This window comes from Myotis lucifugus, unplaced genomic scaffold (genome assembly GCF_000147115.1).
Source record: "Myotis lucifugus unplaced genomic scaffold, Myoluc2.0 scaffold_3096, whole genome shotgun sequence".
In the NCBI taxonomy this organism is placed as follows: domain Eukaryota; kingdom Metazoa; phylum Chordata; class Mammalia; order Chiroptera; family Vespertilionidae; genus Myotis; species Myotis lucifugus.
The window spans coordinates 1-16,552 of NW_005874144.1; the positions used below are offsets into that span (position 1 = coordinate 1).

At 51.4% G+C, this 16,552-nt stretch overlaps 1 protein-coding gene across 1 annotated transcript; it reads right to left on the bottom strand.

Moving 5' to 3' along the window:
• Positions 1-628: 628 nt before the first annotated feature.
• On the bottom strand, positions 629-16,331 carry LOC102433257 (reticulon-4-like). Its single transcript, XM_014450659.2, is given in 9 exon segments — positions 629-1,623; positions 1,626-1,869; positions 2,114-2,218; positions 2,802-3,618; positions 5,449-5,554; positions 7,450-7,567; positions 10,863-10,946; positions 13,539-13,618; positions 16,251-16,331. Coding segments are annotated over 6 exon segments (1,794 nt in total). The 5' UTR covers positions 7,520-7,567; positions 10,863-10,946; positions 13,539-13,618; positions 16,251-16,331; the 3' UTR covers positions 629-1,171.
• Between the last annotated feature and the right edge of the window lie 221 nt (positions 16,332-16,552).

The window sequence follows — 16,552 nt, forward strand, 5'->3', positions numbered from 1 at the left end:
GGATCCGGCCCGTTTGAAATGAATAAAACTAAAAAAAAAAAGACCGTACCCTTTTATGTAATGATGTTTACTTTGAATTTATATTAGTTCACACAAACACTCCATCCATGCTTTTGTTCCGGCCCTCCGGTCCAGTTTAAGAACCCATTGTGGCCCTCGAGTCAAAAAGTTTGCCCACCCCTGGTCTATAAGCTTTATTGATACTTCGCTTTTACAGTTCACAAGGCCTTCCACGATTTAGTTCAATACAGCTTAAACCGCAACTGTATAAATCTTCATTTTATAATTTCTTGCATAACAATGTTTGATATTTGCGAACAACATTTTTGGAAGCATTAGATTCAGTCCATAGATTCAGAGTTTGTGACAAAATTAACTATGGTAAGTCTGTGCAATGAAGTTTATATGGTGAGTTCTATGTGCATGGCATCCTTTCATGTTGAAAAACAGATGGTAGTGTGCCTAGAAATATATTTTCTTCTGCTTATGTGTTTGAAACTACACACATATAACCAATGACTCTGAAATATCAAGCACGTGGGGAAGCTGGAAGGTAAAGGTCTAAGCTTTGTGAAACACTGTATATATAGATTATATATATATATATATATATATATATATATATATATATATATAATCTATATTTACTTATATTGGCAATTAATATAACAGTAAAATTCACAATACACCTAGAACATACCAGAAAGGCAAGCTTTTCCACTCCTGCTTTAGTGGTATGATCTCATCTAAACATTTTGTTTCAGAAAATCTGCATCAATCTACACAGACCATACACACACAGTGCACAGACTGTGAAAAGGGTTTTGTTTGTTTTTTCAGCTTCATGTTCTCTGCAATTCCCCAAATACAGCAAGACTACCTGCAACAAAGTATAATATACAGCTTTCTCAGATCTTTTTCATTCACCAGTGCCTCGGATAGGAAAAACAAGTATGACCACGGATTCAATCCATACATAGCAGCTCACGATACTTAAGATGAACACGCGGCAGCCAAGAGGTGATTTCTCCTCAGACACTGCATCGCCAAAAATAAAAATCTGTGGCTCTGCAATGTCAAGGCGCCATTCTTCCCTGACCCTCCCCCATGGAATCACATGTATATCCCCTTTAAAAATAAACTCCTTCTGTGAATCACTTCAGGCTTTTTTTCATTCAGCTTTGCGCTTCAATCCAGGGATTTTTGCTTGGATTTCAGCCATAGCATCTTTGACATTCTTATTTGCAAGTGCTACATAATGATCTATCTGCGCCCGATGCCGCTCATAAATAACAGGAACGCTGAAGAGTGAAATCAGAGCCAAAATCAGTAGTGTCAGACCATTGAACAAGGCTCCAACATAGGTAAATACCCACATCAACACTGCAAACTTCAGAGAATCAACTAAATCATCAACTAAGCAGAGGCGTCTGAGTTCCTTTATCGTGCAGTTCACATGTCCAAGAGCAGAATGACTGTATTTCTGAACCAACTCCTCGGATATGGCAACATCAGATTCCAAATATGCCCCGAATGGGTGGCCTTCATCTGATTTCTGGATAGCTTGGATCACACCCTTGTATAGTCTAAAGCTGATAGTCACAGAGAGAAGGGCCAAGGCATGTAAGCCGTTCCGCTCACAATGCTGAATACTGTCAATAAAAGTAGTAGGAACAAGCCGGCACCAAACACCACTCCAGTCTTCTTAATGTCTCTCCAGTACAGGAGGTCGACAACCACGGAGCCAGAGGAGCTCCTGTGCTTGGGCGCCGCTGGCGTGGAGCGGGGCCCAGCGGGGGCCGGAGGCTCGTCGTCCTCGGGGAGCTTGGAGGCTGCGGCAGCAGACGGCAGGGAGAGAGTGAGTGGGGACTGGGGGAGCCAGGAAATTAGCACCCCTCCCCACACCCCTCCCTGAAGGAACGCGGACAGTGAAGACACGGGGTGGCAATGGAGGGGAGAGGACAGCTCCACCTTCACAGCACTCGCCAGCTGACAGTGCCCGGGACCCAGGGAGCACAGGGAGGAATTCCTACAGCAAGTCCCAGGCATTGTCTCTGCCACCCCAGCCCGCCCACCCTGCCTCAGAGCCACTGTCAGCCTGCCTCCGCCTCACCTGCCGCCCGGGTCCTGCTTTCCCTTGCTGGGCTGGGGGCTGAGTTAGAGTCGCCTTGGCTTCCTTGGAAGATGAGCTCCTAAGGCTTTTTTCCTGCAAGAGTTTCTGTAAAGAAACAAAACCACCCATCTCAGGAGCGCTCTGGGGCAGAGGCGAGCAGAGCCGGGCCAGCTCTGAAGTCCGCTCCCAGCTTCATCCTGACCCGCTCCACCGGGGAGAGATGGGCAGTTACCGAAGCTCCCTGTCCCAGCCAGCCAGGGCCACCGTGGCAGAAAACCACACGTCATTTCTCATAGCTCCGGAGGCTGCGAGGCCCAGATCAAGGTGCCGGCCCCACGCCATGACCTCATTCAATCCCAACCCCTCCCCAAAGCGACGTCTCCAAATAGTCTCACTGGAGCTTCCGCATGTGGATACTAGGGGGACACATTTCCATCCCCAACACCCGCTGTGGCTCAGTGTCCTCTTCTGTGCAACTGGGAAGCCCCTCTTCACAGGCCAGGGACCTGGAGGGACATCAAGGGAGAAACAGAGGCACGGCCAGGCCTGGCCAGCTGAGCACCATCATCTCCGGAGCCCTCATCCACAGGGGCAGCCATGCAAACTGCACACACACTGGCTTCCTTCCACCCTCCCTAACCCTGGGTGCCCATGAGCCCCAGTGCCTCTCCCCTCCCTCCAGCCTCACCTGCAGCTCCTCATAGAGCTGGGTGAGTTCTGCCAGCTCTCTCTCTAGCTCCTCAGCCTTGGCCCTCAGCAAGTCCGCCAACTCGGTCCTGGGTCCCTGCTTCAGCTCCTTCCAGTCCTTCAGGAGACTGTCCAAATCCATGCCCAGGAAGAGGCCATTCAATACGGTGTTCCGCAAGAAAGCGCTGCTCCCCATCGCTAGCGGTGTGCCTCTAAACGCCCTTTGCACACTCCTGGTCGTCCGGGTCGAGGCTTCGCCAGTGACCAGGAGACGCTTGGCGGCAGCGGCCAGGCGCGGTTGGGCTCTGGCGACCTGCAAGGCCTGGATGTTCTTCCTGATGCCCTTGAAGGTTTTCCCACAGTTATAGACAGTCCTTCCAGCCTCCACGGCATAGGCCACAGCCTCCTTGACTTTTGGGTCAGGGGCAGACAATTCGCTGCTGACCTGAGCTTGGGCTTTTTTATTGTGACGGTATTCCAAAATGCTGGTCAACACACTGGTGGCCCCAGCAACTGCCCCCAAACCTGAACCAGCAGCTGTAAGCATCAGGCTTCCTCCGGCTGTGACCGGAGCAAGGGCCAACCCCAGGAGGCTCATGGCTCCGGAGGCCACAGCGACCGAGTTGGTCACCAGGCTGGTCTCGGTGAAATCTTTGTGGGTTTTGTCGATGTCGTCTGCGAGGGCACGATACTTTCTGATGGCCATTTCTAGTTCCGCTTTCATTATGGGAAACTCTTTCAAAAATATTCCTTCTTCAGGGGACAGATCTCCATCTTGTTGCTCCACATCTTCACCTGGAGGAATGTCATTGTAGTCCCTGCGGATGAGGGAAATAAAGATTTGGTTTCGCCCTAGCCAGTTTAGCTCAGTGGATAGAGCCTCGAACTGCAGACCAAAGGGTCCGGGTTCGATTCTGGACAAGGACATATACCTTGGTTCCAGGCTCCTCCCTGGCTTGGGCCCTGGTTGGGGCATGTGCAGGAGACAACTAATCGATGTGTTTCTCTCACATCAATATTTCTCTCTGTCTCTCCCTCTCTCTTCCCCTCTCTCTAAAAAAATCAATGGAAAAATATCCCTGGTGAGGATAAAAATAAATAACTAAATAAAGATTTGATTTCAGTGTCCCCGATGGGAAGGCCAGATTCTTAGGCCCAGATGGTTTCCGGAAGCCCCTGCCGCTCCCAATTCTGAACCCTCCCTGCATCTCCCTAACACCCCTGTGACCTCCAGCCTGACCCTGACGTGCGAAGGCCCCAAGCGCTGCTGGGAGCTGCTGGTTCCATGAAGAGAAGAAACACGTGAGAGGGGCGTCCGGAGGGACACAGGGGAGAAGTGCAGGCCAGAGGGCAGGAGAAGGGAGAGCGGTCCTGATGGATATTTGCAACCTTGGTCAGAGAGACTGTGGAAGTGTCACCAGCCAGAGGCAGTGGGCAAATGCTAGGGTCCTGGTCAAGGTCAGGACTAATGGAGCGGGGGGTGGGGGGTGGGGGGTGCGGGCGGTCCATGGAAGGTAGGAGAAAGGATCCCAGGTGTTTGGCGGGAGGTTGAGAGGTCTGTAGAGGCAGAGGCCAGTCAGGGAGGAGGCGCCATGTTGTATGAGGCCCTCGGCTTTGATGACCTTGAGATTGGCGGCTGAGGTGTGACTTTGCCTCTGTCAGGAGTAGCCGAGCAAGAGGCCAAGATAAGCGACCAGCAACATTTTAAACCTTCCCCTTGGCACTTGGCCAGCTTTCCTTGCCCCTCAGGCAGGTGGGATTGGTCCTCCAGGGGAGAGGCCAAGGACCCAGGGGCCATGAATTCTAAAGTCTTGTCATTTTTAAAAAAAATATATTTTATTGATTTTTTTACAGAGAGGAAGGGAGAGGGACAGAGAGTTAGAAACATCGATAAGAGAGAAACATCGATCAGCTGCCTCCTGCACATCTCCTACTGGTGGATGTGCCCGCAACCAAGGTACATGCCCTTGACCGGAACCGAACCTGAGACCCTTGAGTCCACAGGCTGACACGCTATCCACTGAGCCAAGCCGGCTAGGGCTAAAGTCTTGTCTTTAAGGTGCTTGACAGCTAAGGCAAGCTTGGCTTCTCATGTTTATTAATTAAACCAAATGCCTCAAATATGGACATTCGGCCACAGCAAGGCCCACTGACATAGTGTCGAGTGGCAACCTGGTTCTACCAGACACAACGGCGGTTCACCGAATCACTCAGCGAGCATCTCGATTGTCCACGTTGAGCTGGAGCCTGGGGATGCTACACCTGCGGCTAACGGATAACTGGGCTTGAGTTCATGAACGCAGACACACTACAGGGCTTTCCTGGGGTCACGTGAGCCAAAAAGACGGAGTTCCTGCTTCATGGGCCTCCCAAAGGTGAGCCCCCACCCTGCCCCCACCCCCTCGGGACAATGTACACCTGAGGGTCCCAGTGCTCAATGGCATGGACCTAATTAGATCTCGACCTGCTCTCCGAAATGTTTAGTTCACCACATGGAATGTTCTTCCCGAGGAGAACTGCCTTCCTGAGTGGGAAGACAGGCCGGCGTGGTGGCCAACGCCTTTGGGGCACACGGGTTGCACATGTGGGGGTGCCTGAGCATTTCAGCAGGGGCAGCTCTTTCCCTGAGACAAAACTCGCCGGGTTACCTTTGCAAACCGACACCAGCTTCGAGTTTTTGCCACCGTGGCTCCAAATCCAAGCTCCTCTTGTCCACGGAAAAAATGGGGGTGCTCCCATGGGTCAAACGACTTTCTGGTTGGAAACATGGAAAACAAGGTGACTGCAGGGGCCTGAAACCTTACGAGATTTGAGTGTGGCGGGGTTTGAGATATGCGGAAGCCAAATAATGGTGAAAGACTTGTACTGTGCTAACAATTTGCCAACGATTGTTCTCACATTTTATACTGAGGTATAGTTTGCATATAAGTACACAAATTAAAGCCCTCAGCTCAAGAAATGTGAATACACAACGCACACACACACACACACACACACACACTCACTCACTCACACTCACTCACTCACACATGTCATCAGCACCCAGACCAAGATAGAGAACAGGTTTCCTGTGACTACCCCCAGGCAGCACTCACCCCGCCCCAGAGGGAACCACTATTCTGACTTCTATAACCACTGATTAGTTTGCCTATTTTTGAACTTCGAATAAATGTTTCAGGTATCAGTCGTTCTAAAAAATGATTGGTATGCAGTATTTCATTATATAAATACACGACAATTTGCTTATCTATTCTTCTGTCAACTGATATGTTTAGGTTGTTTACCTATTCTTTTATCAGTTGATATGTTTAGGTTGTTTCCAGCCATTGGCTATTAAGAACAAATTGATTTAATGATTAAAAGATCATCTACACAGGACATGGCAACTATTTATAAGGCCTCTTAGTACCAGTTATATTCCCAAGGACATAATATTATGAGAGCTGCAAAGGCCCTGTCTGAGCACACAGGTGGGGTCTGAAACCCCTCCCAGAATCTACTTGCTAGGTGGTGAGACCTGGGACCAGGGATCGGGGGAGGTGCGTGTCTGTCAGGTGAGAGGGGCACTTTGATTGATCAATTGATTGGTTACACAAAGTGGTCACCATTTGTAGAGCTATGTGTTCCCAGAGTTGTATCCATTTGTGGGTAGGCTTTTTCCAATAAGCCCCATGGTCTAGCAGTGGCCCTGATTTAAGGTAGGCGTGAAAATGAACGCTTGGGCTGGAAAATAGACTAGGTTTGTGAGAGAGGAAACAGGCTGATCTCTTAGGAAGTTATTGCAATGATCAGAGCAAGAGGCAGCAGCTGCTTGAACCAGGTTGGTAGAAATGACCAAAATGATGGATTTGAAGGGATCCACAGGATTGTCAGTGAATGTGGGATGGGTGAGACCAGGGTCAAGGGTGACCTCAGAGTGAGTCATGTTTGGGGCCTGAAGGACTGTTACAGGGAAGATCCCATCTACTGAGATGGGTGGAAGGTGTTCTGGGCGGGGCATTGAGTTCCGTTTGGGGTGGACTGAGTTTGAGATACCTGATTAGACATCCAAGTGATGCTGAGAAGGCAGCGGATAGATGAGTCTTGCTCTGGTTGGGAGAGCAAGTGTGGGAGCCAACAGTGTAGAAAGTAGTTACAGCCACAAAATTGCATGTGAGCCCCAGCGGAGTGGCTCGGTGGTTGAGCATCGACCTATGAACCAGGAGGTTGTGGTTCGATTCCCGGTCAAGGCACATGCCTGGGTTGCAGGCTTGAGCCCCATAGCAGGCGGTTAGGGGGCAGCTGATCGATGATTCTCTCTCATCATTGATGTTTCTCTCTCTCCCTTCATCTCTGAAATCAATAAAAAATATATATATTTTTAAAATTGCATGTGCACTCTGGGGAGAGAGTTGTAGAAGCCAAGAATGGCCCAAGGTTGAGCCCTGGAGGACGCCACCAGTTCAGCCAGGCAGAGAGGAGACGGCAGCTGGCGAAGGACAGGACTAAGACGAGTGTTGGAACCGAGTGACTGTGTGTGTTTGACTGCGGGTTTTTGTGTGTCCTTGTGTTCTCACGGGGGCTGGGCCTGCTCTCCGTCCTTCTCCTACAAAGACGTCACTGGACTCTGCTTTTCCCTCCAATGCAAGCGGCTGGGACGGGGAGCTTACCTTGGCGGATTGAAGATGTCTCTGTCGTTGCCACCTTCGAAGTGGTCTCCTGGCTCTTTTCCATCCTCATAGTGGCGGGGCGTCTGGCAGATGTGTCTTACGCTGCGGGAGGAAAATGCTGACCCTGGCATTAGTATGGAGTCAGTGTGGCCAAGGGGGTCACAGCCCCCCTCCGTCTCTCACCAGTTCTGTGGTTTCAAGGAAACCCACTCACTGCTCTCCGTTTCCCTTTCCTCCCCTGTGAAGCGCGAGTACACTGCCTATCTCCATACATGTGGCGGGACAGAGGTTTCTGGATTTTTCATAATTACAAGCAGGATAAAACTCCTCTATTAAAAGGAAAAGACTGCGTGATTGGGTCAGAAGGCGAAATCCAACTACATGCACTTCTTACAAGCGATGCATCGGAAACAGAGGCCCAGAAAGTTAAACCTGCAGGATGAGCCGAGGTGCAGCAGGCCAGGGAGGTGGCTGCGTCCAGGGAAGGGTAGCACCAGGGGTCCTCGCGATGGAACTTCTGCAAATTAACTGTGACCGCGACCACACAAACCTACACGTGTGAAAAGTTGCATAGGACGACATGCACACACACACACATGAGCGGAGGAGGCTGATGAGAGCTGAGTAAGCGGTTTGTATCCACATCCACTTCTTAGTTGTGATATTAGAGTTCGTGAGCCATTGTTGGTGGGGAAATTGGGTAAAGGGAGGTATGTAGGATCTCTTTGTGTGGGAATCTATACTTTTCTCAAAAAAAATTTTTTAAATATATATATTTTTTATTTCAAGAAAGGAAGGAAGAGGGAGAAAAAGATAGAAACATCCTGCACACCCCCGCCCCCCCATCTGTGCATCCCCACCCCCTCATTGTTGGCACTCGCTCCTGGGGCTGGTGGAGAAGTGGCATCTTCTAGATACGCCCCCTCTCTCATGACCTCCTCCTTCCCCCTCTCCTCCTCCTGTTCTATTTCTAAAAAACCTTAGAAAATAAATCCTCCTTTACCTATTTTGACGTCACAAAAGCCCTTATAACCCGTTTTCCTCTAATTACTTCAATGAATGCAGATTTACAATAGACATTCCAGAAACAAAGAATAGGATTCATCGGTACTCTCACTACACGGAAATAAACACTGCCAGCCTTTGATTTTACCAGCAAAACCAATTTAGACTCCTGCTGCTCCTACAGTTTTGCATGAATTGTTGTCACTTAACATTATATTCTAGTGGCTCCTCATATTACTAGAGCGTTTCAGACAGCTTAGAGGCCCTGTAACATCTCACCCTGTGGAGGTATCCTTTCGTATTTAATTGCTCCCCTGCTGTGGAATGGCTGGGTTGTTTGCAGTTCCAGTTTTTCTTTTATGAATAACTTTTGGTCCTTATAGAAATGTTGGTCACATGTTTGGTTATTTCTATGGGATAGTCTTTGAGATTTAATGCATCAAAGATTTTTTCAAAAAAGAGAAAAAAGGTTTTCTCCTCTCTGGTTTATAAAGCTGGGTTGGGAGGATTTGGCTCCAGGGTGCCCATGGCTCATAACAGTGATGGTGAACCTTTTGAGCTCGGTGTGTCAGCATTTTGAAAAGCCCTAACTTAACTCTGGTGCCGGGTCACATATAGAATTTTTTTGATATTTGCAACCATAGTAAAACAAAGATTTATATTTTTGATATGTATTTTAAATATTTAAATGCCATTTAACAAAGAGAAGTCAACCAAAAAAATGAGTTCGCGTGTCACCTCTGACACGTGTGTCATAGGTTCGCCATCACTGGCCTATAATATAAGCCAGACATGTACCTAACTACTTTAGGCACCTTTAACCCTCTTTGACATTATGAAATAGATGGTAATGTTATTCCCATTTTACAGATGAGGAAACTGAGGCACAAGGAGACCGATGTCACGCAGTTGGTAAGTGGGAGAGCCCAGCGTGATTCCAGTTGATCTCAATCAGGGGTGAGTTTTCTCCCCAGGGGACATTAGTAATGTCTGTAGACATTGGTGGGGGGCGGGGGTGCTACTGGCATCTGATGCTGCAATGCTCAGGGCGACCCCAAAGAGAATGACCCCGTCCAGGATGTCAGTGGTGCTGAGGCTGAGAAACTGCCCTGGAGCCCTTCTCCACCAGCACCTGTGACCCCCAGTTCTCATGTTAGTCCTCCCGGGCGGGCGAAGGGCAGAGGGAACAGCAGGGAGCTCTTTGGTCCGAACAGGTCCGCTCTCTACTGACCTCCCCGGATGTGAGAGGAGACAATGGGGTTGATGGCTGGATAAGCCATGTTTCTTTTCCTTTTTTAAATATATTTTTATTGATTAAAGAGAGGAAGGGAGAGGGAGAGAGAGATAGAAGCACCAATAATGAGAGCGAATCATTGATCTGGCTGCCTCCATCCACACTGGGGATCCAGACCACACCCTGGCATGTGCCCTGGCCGGGAATTGAACTGGTTCATAGGTTGATGCTCAACCACGGAGCCACGCCAGCCCGGCCGAGGGCTCAAATTTCTGACGATCTCTGTGTGCCTGCTTAGGGAGCCTTTAGTCCTCCCTGCACACCAACTCTCCCGGCATCCACTCTAAGCAAAGGTGGGTGACTCTGAAAACACAGCTGGGGCCAGGCCCCTCCTTCCCACAACTTTCCCAAAGGAACCTACAATCCAGGAGACACTGGGGTTGGCTTTGCACTTTCCACAATTCAACCAGCCTCTTTTCTCCTGCAAAGAGGGCACCCCTAAACCGCGCCTGCAGGGAGCTCCCAGGGAAACGCCTGTGTCTAGAGGTCTCCCACACTGTGGGAGCCTGGACCTGTCCCTTTAGGACCCTGGGGTCACCGGCCCATTGGGGGGGAGGGGACTCCATTTGGTGGGTCATATCACACCTTAATCAGGTTTTCCTTTAAAGCAGCGGTTGCCAACCTTCAGGACCCCATGGACCACCGGTGGTGACCACTGCTGTAAACTTCACATGGCCCGTGAGGGAGAGATTCCCGTCCTGATTTATCAAAGAATTCGCACTGCAGTCCTGGCCGGGTGGCTCAGTTAGAGTATTGTCCATATGCCCAGGTTGCGGGTTCGATCCCCAGTCAGGCACACACAAGAATCAACCAAAGAATGCACAAATAAATGGAACAACAAATCGATGTTTCTCTCTCTCTCTCTGTCTCTTCTGTCTCTCTCTCTCTATCACTATCACTATCTCTATCTCTATATCTCTCCACCTTCCTCTCTCTCTCAAATTCAATTTAAAAAAAAAAGAAAAAGAATTTCAACTTCAGACCCTTCCCAGGCTCACAAAGTTCACAACTGGAGGGACAGAACTTGAACCCTAGCAGCGCTGACCACAGCTTCTGGTCTGTAGCCGCCCCCTCAGGCCCCCAAGGAGCCCTCCCCCCTCTGCCTTTGCCTCACCTGCTCTCCCTGCAGCCTGTCCTCTGTCCTCGCCTCTCTGGGGCCTCAGGTCCACAGGGCGCTGTGAGCGTCCGTCCGTCCAGGCTGGCAGGACAATGAAGACAGTGCCCAGTGTGCAGCGGGTTTTGCTAACCAGGCACAGGCGCAAGCGCCGCCCCCACCCCAGCCCCCACCACCTGCCCGCAGCTGCTGAGCTCTGTCCTGAGCAAGAATTGTGAAAAGTTCAGGGTTGAATATTCCAGGTGCAGAGAAGCCAGTGGTTCTGAGCACCTCTTCTGGGAAACGGGGGCTTTCCGAGAAGCGAGAATCGGCTTTCGCTTTTGCTTTCCTGCTTGCTTCTTTCTCTAGTAGATGTGAGGGGAGGGGGCCGTGCAGCCAAAGGCAGAGGCTGTGAGGGTGCAAGGACTCTGAAGTGAGCCCGTTCCTCAACCGCCTCGGCCTCGGTTCCCCATCTGTGAAATGGATCTGAAAACAGCTCCTGTGGCACAGAGCCACGGTGAGGAGCCACGAGCAGGCCACACAGAGCCCGCGTGGAATGAGCACCCACAGGGGCAGCTGTAAGGATTGTTGTCACATCTCCGTCCCACGGTGGGAGGGGGGGACAGGAGAGCTCCCACACCTTACCCGAGATGTGAAGTGCAAAATGCTCAGAAAACAACTGCTTTCCTGGCTCATGGGGGGGTGAAATTTGACCTGAATTGGTGCGTTTATAGTTTTCTCGCACCCCACTTAGTTCGAATATTCATTGTGTCACTGCGAAAATATTGACTGTGCTGGACTAGGGAGGGCTGCTGAGACGTTACCCAATGTATTGTTAGGGTCACGGAAGGAGGAACGCACTAGGCCAAAGTGGTGAGGGTTATAAATGTATCAGGTCATCTGGATACCAGATGGGCTGGGCACCCAAATAGTGCCAGCACCCAAAGACAGGGAGTCAGAGGCTTTTAAAGGGCTCTAGGTGGGCTTTCTCTGGGCGGAGAATTCTCTGTGCGGGTCTGGGTGCTGGTGAAATCCGGAGGGGAGAGATAATGGTCTTAGCCAGTGGAATGTCCGTGATGAAGTGGCCTAAAGGGCAGTTCCCAGGGGAGGGGGGATTGATTCAATTATATGATCAGACCTAACATTATAATATCTGCACCCCAAAGTGAGAAACTCCAAAACACAACTGGCCCCCGTGATTTAAGATCTAGGACAGTGGTCCCTGACTCTCCCATTTTGCAGATGAGGAAACTGAGGCACAAGGAGACCGATGTCACACAGTATCTCAATCAGGGGTGAGTTTTCTCCCCACGGGATATTGGTAATGTCTGTAGATATTGGTGGGGGGTGGGGTGCTACTGGCATCTGATGCTGCAATGCTCAGGGCGGCCCCAAAGAGAATGACCCCGTCCAGGACGTCAGTGGTGCTGAGGCTGAGAAACTGCCCTGGAGCCCTTCTCCACCAGCACCTGTGACCCCCAGTTCTCAGGTTAGTCCTCCCGGGCGGGCGAAGGGCAGAGGGGACAGCAGGGAGCTGTTTGGTCCAAACAGGTCCGCTCCCTACTGACCTCCCCGGATGTGAGAGGAGACAATGGGGTTGATGGCTGGATAAGCCATGTTTCTTTTCCTTTTTAAATATATTTTTATTGATTTCAGAGAGGAAGGGAGAGGGAGAGAGAGATAGAAACACCAATGATGAGAGCGAATCATTGATCTGGCTCCTCCTGCACGCCCCACACTGGGGATCCAGCCCACAGCCCTGGCATGTGCCCTGGCCAGGAATTGAACTGGTTCATAGGTTGATGCTCAACCATTGAGCCACGCCAGCCCGGCCGAGGGCTCAAATTTCTGACGGTCTCTGTGTGCCTGCTTAGGGACCCTTTAGTCCTCCCTGCACACCAACTCCCCCGGCATCCACTCTGAGCAAAGGTGGGTGACTCTGAAAACACAGCTGGGGCCAGGCCCCTCCTTCCCACAACTATCCCAAAGGAACCTACAATCCAGGAGACGCTGGGGTTGGCTTTGCACTTTCCACAACTCATCCAGCCTCTTTTCTCCTGCAAAGAGGGCACCCCTAAACCGCGCCTGCAGGTAGCTCCCAGGGAAACGCCTGTGTCTAGACGTCTCCCACACTCTGGGAGCCTGGACCTGTCCCTTTAGGACCCTGGGGTCACCGGCCCATTGGGGGGGGGGAGACTCCATTTGGTGGGTCATATCACCCCTTAATCAGGTTTTCCTTTAAACCAGTGGTTGCCAACCTTCAGGACCCCATGGACCACCGGTGGTGACCACTGCTGTAAACTTCACATGGCCCGTGAGGGAGAGGTTCATGTCCTGATTTATCAAAGAATTCGCACTGCAGTCCTGGCCGGGTGGCCCAGTTAGAGCATTGTCCATATGCCCAGGTTGCGGGTTCGATCCCCAGTCAGGCACACACAAGAATCAACCAAAGAATGCACAAATAAATAGAACAATAAATCAATGTTTCTCTCTCTCTCTCTCCCAACCTCTCTCTCTAAAATTTAATTTAAAAAAAAAGAAAAAGAATTTCAACTTCAGACCCTTCCCAGGCTCACAAAGGTCATAACTGGCAGGACAGGGAGGGACTTGAACCCTAGCAGCGCTGACCACAGCTCCTGGCCTGTAGCCGACCCCTCAGGCGCCCACGCAGCCCTCCCCCCTCTGCCTGTGCCTCACCTGCTCTCACTGCAGCCTGTCCTCTGTCCTCGCCTCTCTGGGGCCTCAGGTCCACAGGGCCCTGTGAGCCTCCGTCCAGCCTGGGAGAACAATGAAGGAAGTGCCCAGTGTCCAGCGGGTTTTGCTAACCAGGCACAGGCGCAAGCGCTGCCCCCACCCCAGCCCCCACCACCTGCCCGCAGCTGCTGAGCTCTGTCCTGAGCAAGAATTGTGAAAAGTTCAGGGTTGAATATTCCAGGTGCAGAGAAGCCAGTGGTTCTGAGCACCTCTTCTGGGAAACGGGGGCTTTCCGAGAAGCGAGAAGCGGCTTTTGCTTTTGCTTTCCTGCTTGCTTCTTTCTCTAGGAGATGTGAGGGGAGGGGGCCGTGCAGCCAGAGGCAGAGGCTGTGAGGGTGCAAGGATTCTGAAGTGAGCCCGTTCCTCAACCGCCTTGGCCTCGGTTCCCCATCTGTGAAATGGGTCTGAAAACAGCTCCTGTGGCACAGAGCCACGGTGAGGAGCCACGAGCAGGCCACACAGAGCCCGCGTGGAATGAGCACCCACAGGGGCAGCTGTAAGGCTTGTTGTCACATCTCTGTCCCTCGGTGGGAGGGGGGGACAAAGAGCTCCCACACCTTACCTGAGGTGTGAAGTGAAAAATGCTCAGAAAACAACTGCTTTCCTGGCTCATGGGGAGGGTGAAATTTGACCTGAATTAGTGCAAGTTTATAGTTTTCTCGCACCCCACTTAGTTCGAATATTCATTGTGTCACTGCGAAAATATTGACTGTGCTGGACTAGGGAGGGCTGCTGAGACGTTACCCAATGTATTGTTAGGGTCACGGAAGGAGGAACGCACTAGGCCAAAGTGGTGAGGGTTATAAATGTATCAGGTCATCTGGATACCAGATGGGCTGGGCACCCAAATAGTGCCAGCACCCAAAGACAGGGAGTCAGAGGCTTTTAAAGGGCTCTAGGTGGGCTTTCTCTGGGCGGAGAATTCTCTGTGCGGGTCTGGGTGCTGGTGAAATCCGGAGGGGAGAGATAATGGTCTTAGCCAGTGGAATGTCCGTGATGAAGTGGCCTAAAGGGCAGTTCCCAGGGGAGGGGGGATTGATTCAATTATATGATCAGACCTAACATTATAATATCTGCACCCCAAAGTGAGAAACTCCAAAACACAACTGGCCCCCGTGATTTAAGATCTAGGACAGTGGTCCCCGACTCTCCCATTTTGCAGATGAGGAAACTGAGGCACAAGGAGACCAATGTCACTCAGTTGGTAAGTGGGAGAGCCCAGCGTGATTCCAGTTGATCTCAATCAGGGGTGAGTTTTCTCCCCAGGGGACATTGGTAATGTCTGTAGACATTGGTGGAGGGCGGGGGTGCTACTGGCATCTGAGGCTGCAATGCTCAGGGCGGCCCCACAAGAGAATGACCCCGTCCAGGACGTCAGTGGTGCTGAGGCTGAGAAACTGCCCTGGAGCCCTTCTCCACCAGCACCTGTGACCCCCAGTTCTCAGGTTAGTCCTCCCGGGCGGGCGAAGGGCAGAGGGGACAGCAGGGAGCTGTTTGGTCCAAACAGGTCCGCACCCTACTGACCTCCCCGGATGTGAGAGGAGACAATGGGGTTGATGGCTGGGTAAGCCATGTTTCTTTTCCTTTTTTAAATATATTTTTATTGATTTCAGAGAGGAAGGGAGAGGGAGAGAGAGATAGAAACACCAATGATGAGACAGAATCATTGATCTGGCTCCTCCTGCACGCCCCACACTGGGGATCCAGCCCACAGCCCTGGCATGTGCCCTGGCCAGGAATTGAACTGGTTCATAGGTTGATGCTCAACCATTGAGCCACGCCAGCCCGGCCGAGGGCTCAAATTTCTGACGGTGTTTGTGTGCCTGCTTAGGGAGCCTTTAGTCCTCCCTGCACACCAACTCCCCGGGCATCCACTCTAAGCAAAGGTGGGTGACTCTGAAAACACAGCTGGGGCCAGGCCCCTCCTTTCCACAACTATCCCAAAGGAACCTACAATCCAGGAGACGCTGGGGTTGGCTTTGCACTTTCCACAACTCACCCAGCCTCTTTTCTCCTGCAAAGAGGGCACCCCTAAACCGCGCCTGCAGGGAGCTCCCGGGGAAACGCCTGTGTCTAGAGGTCTCCCACACTCTGGGAGGCTGGACCTGTCCCTTAGGACCCTGGGGTCACCGGCCCATTGGGGGGGGGGGGACTCCATTTGGTGGGTCATATCACACCTTTAATCAGGTTTTCCTTTAAACCAGCGGTCGCCAACCTTCAGGACCTCATGGACCACCGGTGGTGACCACTGCTTTAAACTTCACATGGCCCGTGAGGGAGAGGTTCATGTCCTGATTTATCAAAGAATTCGCACTGCAGTCCTGGCCGGGTGGCTCAGTCAGAGCATTGTCCATATGCCCAGGTTGTGGGTTCGATCCCCAGTCAGGCACACACAAGAATCAACCAAAGAATGCACAAATAAATAGAACAATAAATCAATGTTTCTCTCTCTCTCTCTCTCCCAACCTCTCTCTCTAAAATTTAATTTAAAAAAAAGAAAAAGAATTTCAACTTCAGACCCTTCCCAGGCTCACAAAGGTCATAACTGGCAGGACAGGGAGGGACTTGAACCCTAGCAGCGGTGACCACAGCTCCTGGCCTGTAGCTGACCCCTCAGGCGCCCTAGCAGCCCTCCCCCCTCTGCCTGTGCCTCACCTGCTCTCACTGCAGCCTGTCCTCTGTCCTCGCCTCTCTGGGGCCTCAGGTCCACAGGGCGCTGTGAACGTCCGTCCGTCCAGCCTGAGAGAACAATGAAGGAAGTGCCCAGTGTGCAGCGGGTTTTGCTAACCAGGCACAGGAGCAAGCGCCGACCCCACCCCAGCCCCCACCACCTGCCCGCAGCTGCTGAGCTCTGTCCTGAGCAAGAATTGTGAAAAGTTCAGGGTTGAAAATTCCAGGTGCAGAGAAGCCAGTGGTTCTGAGCACCTCTTCTGGGAAACGGGGGCTTTCCGAGAAGC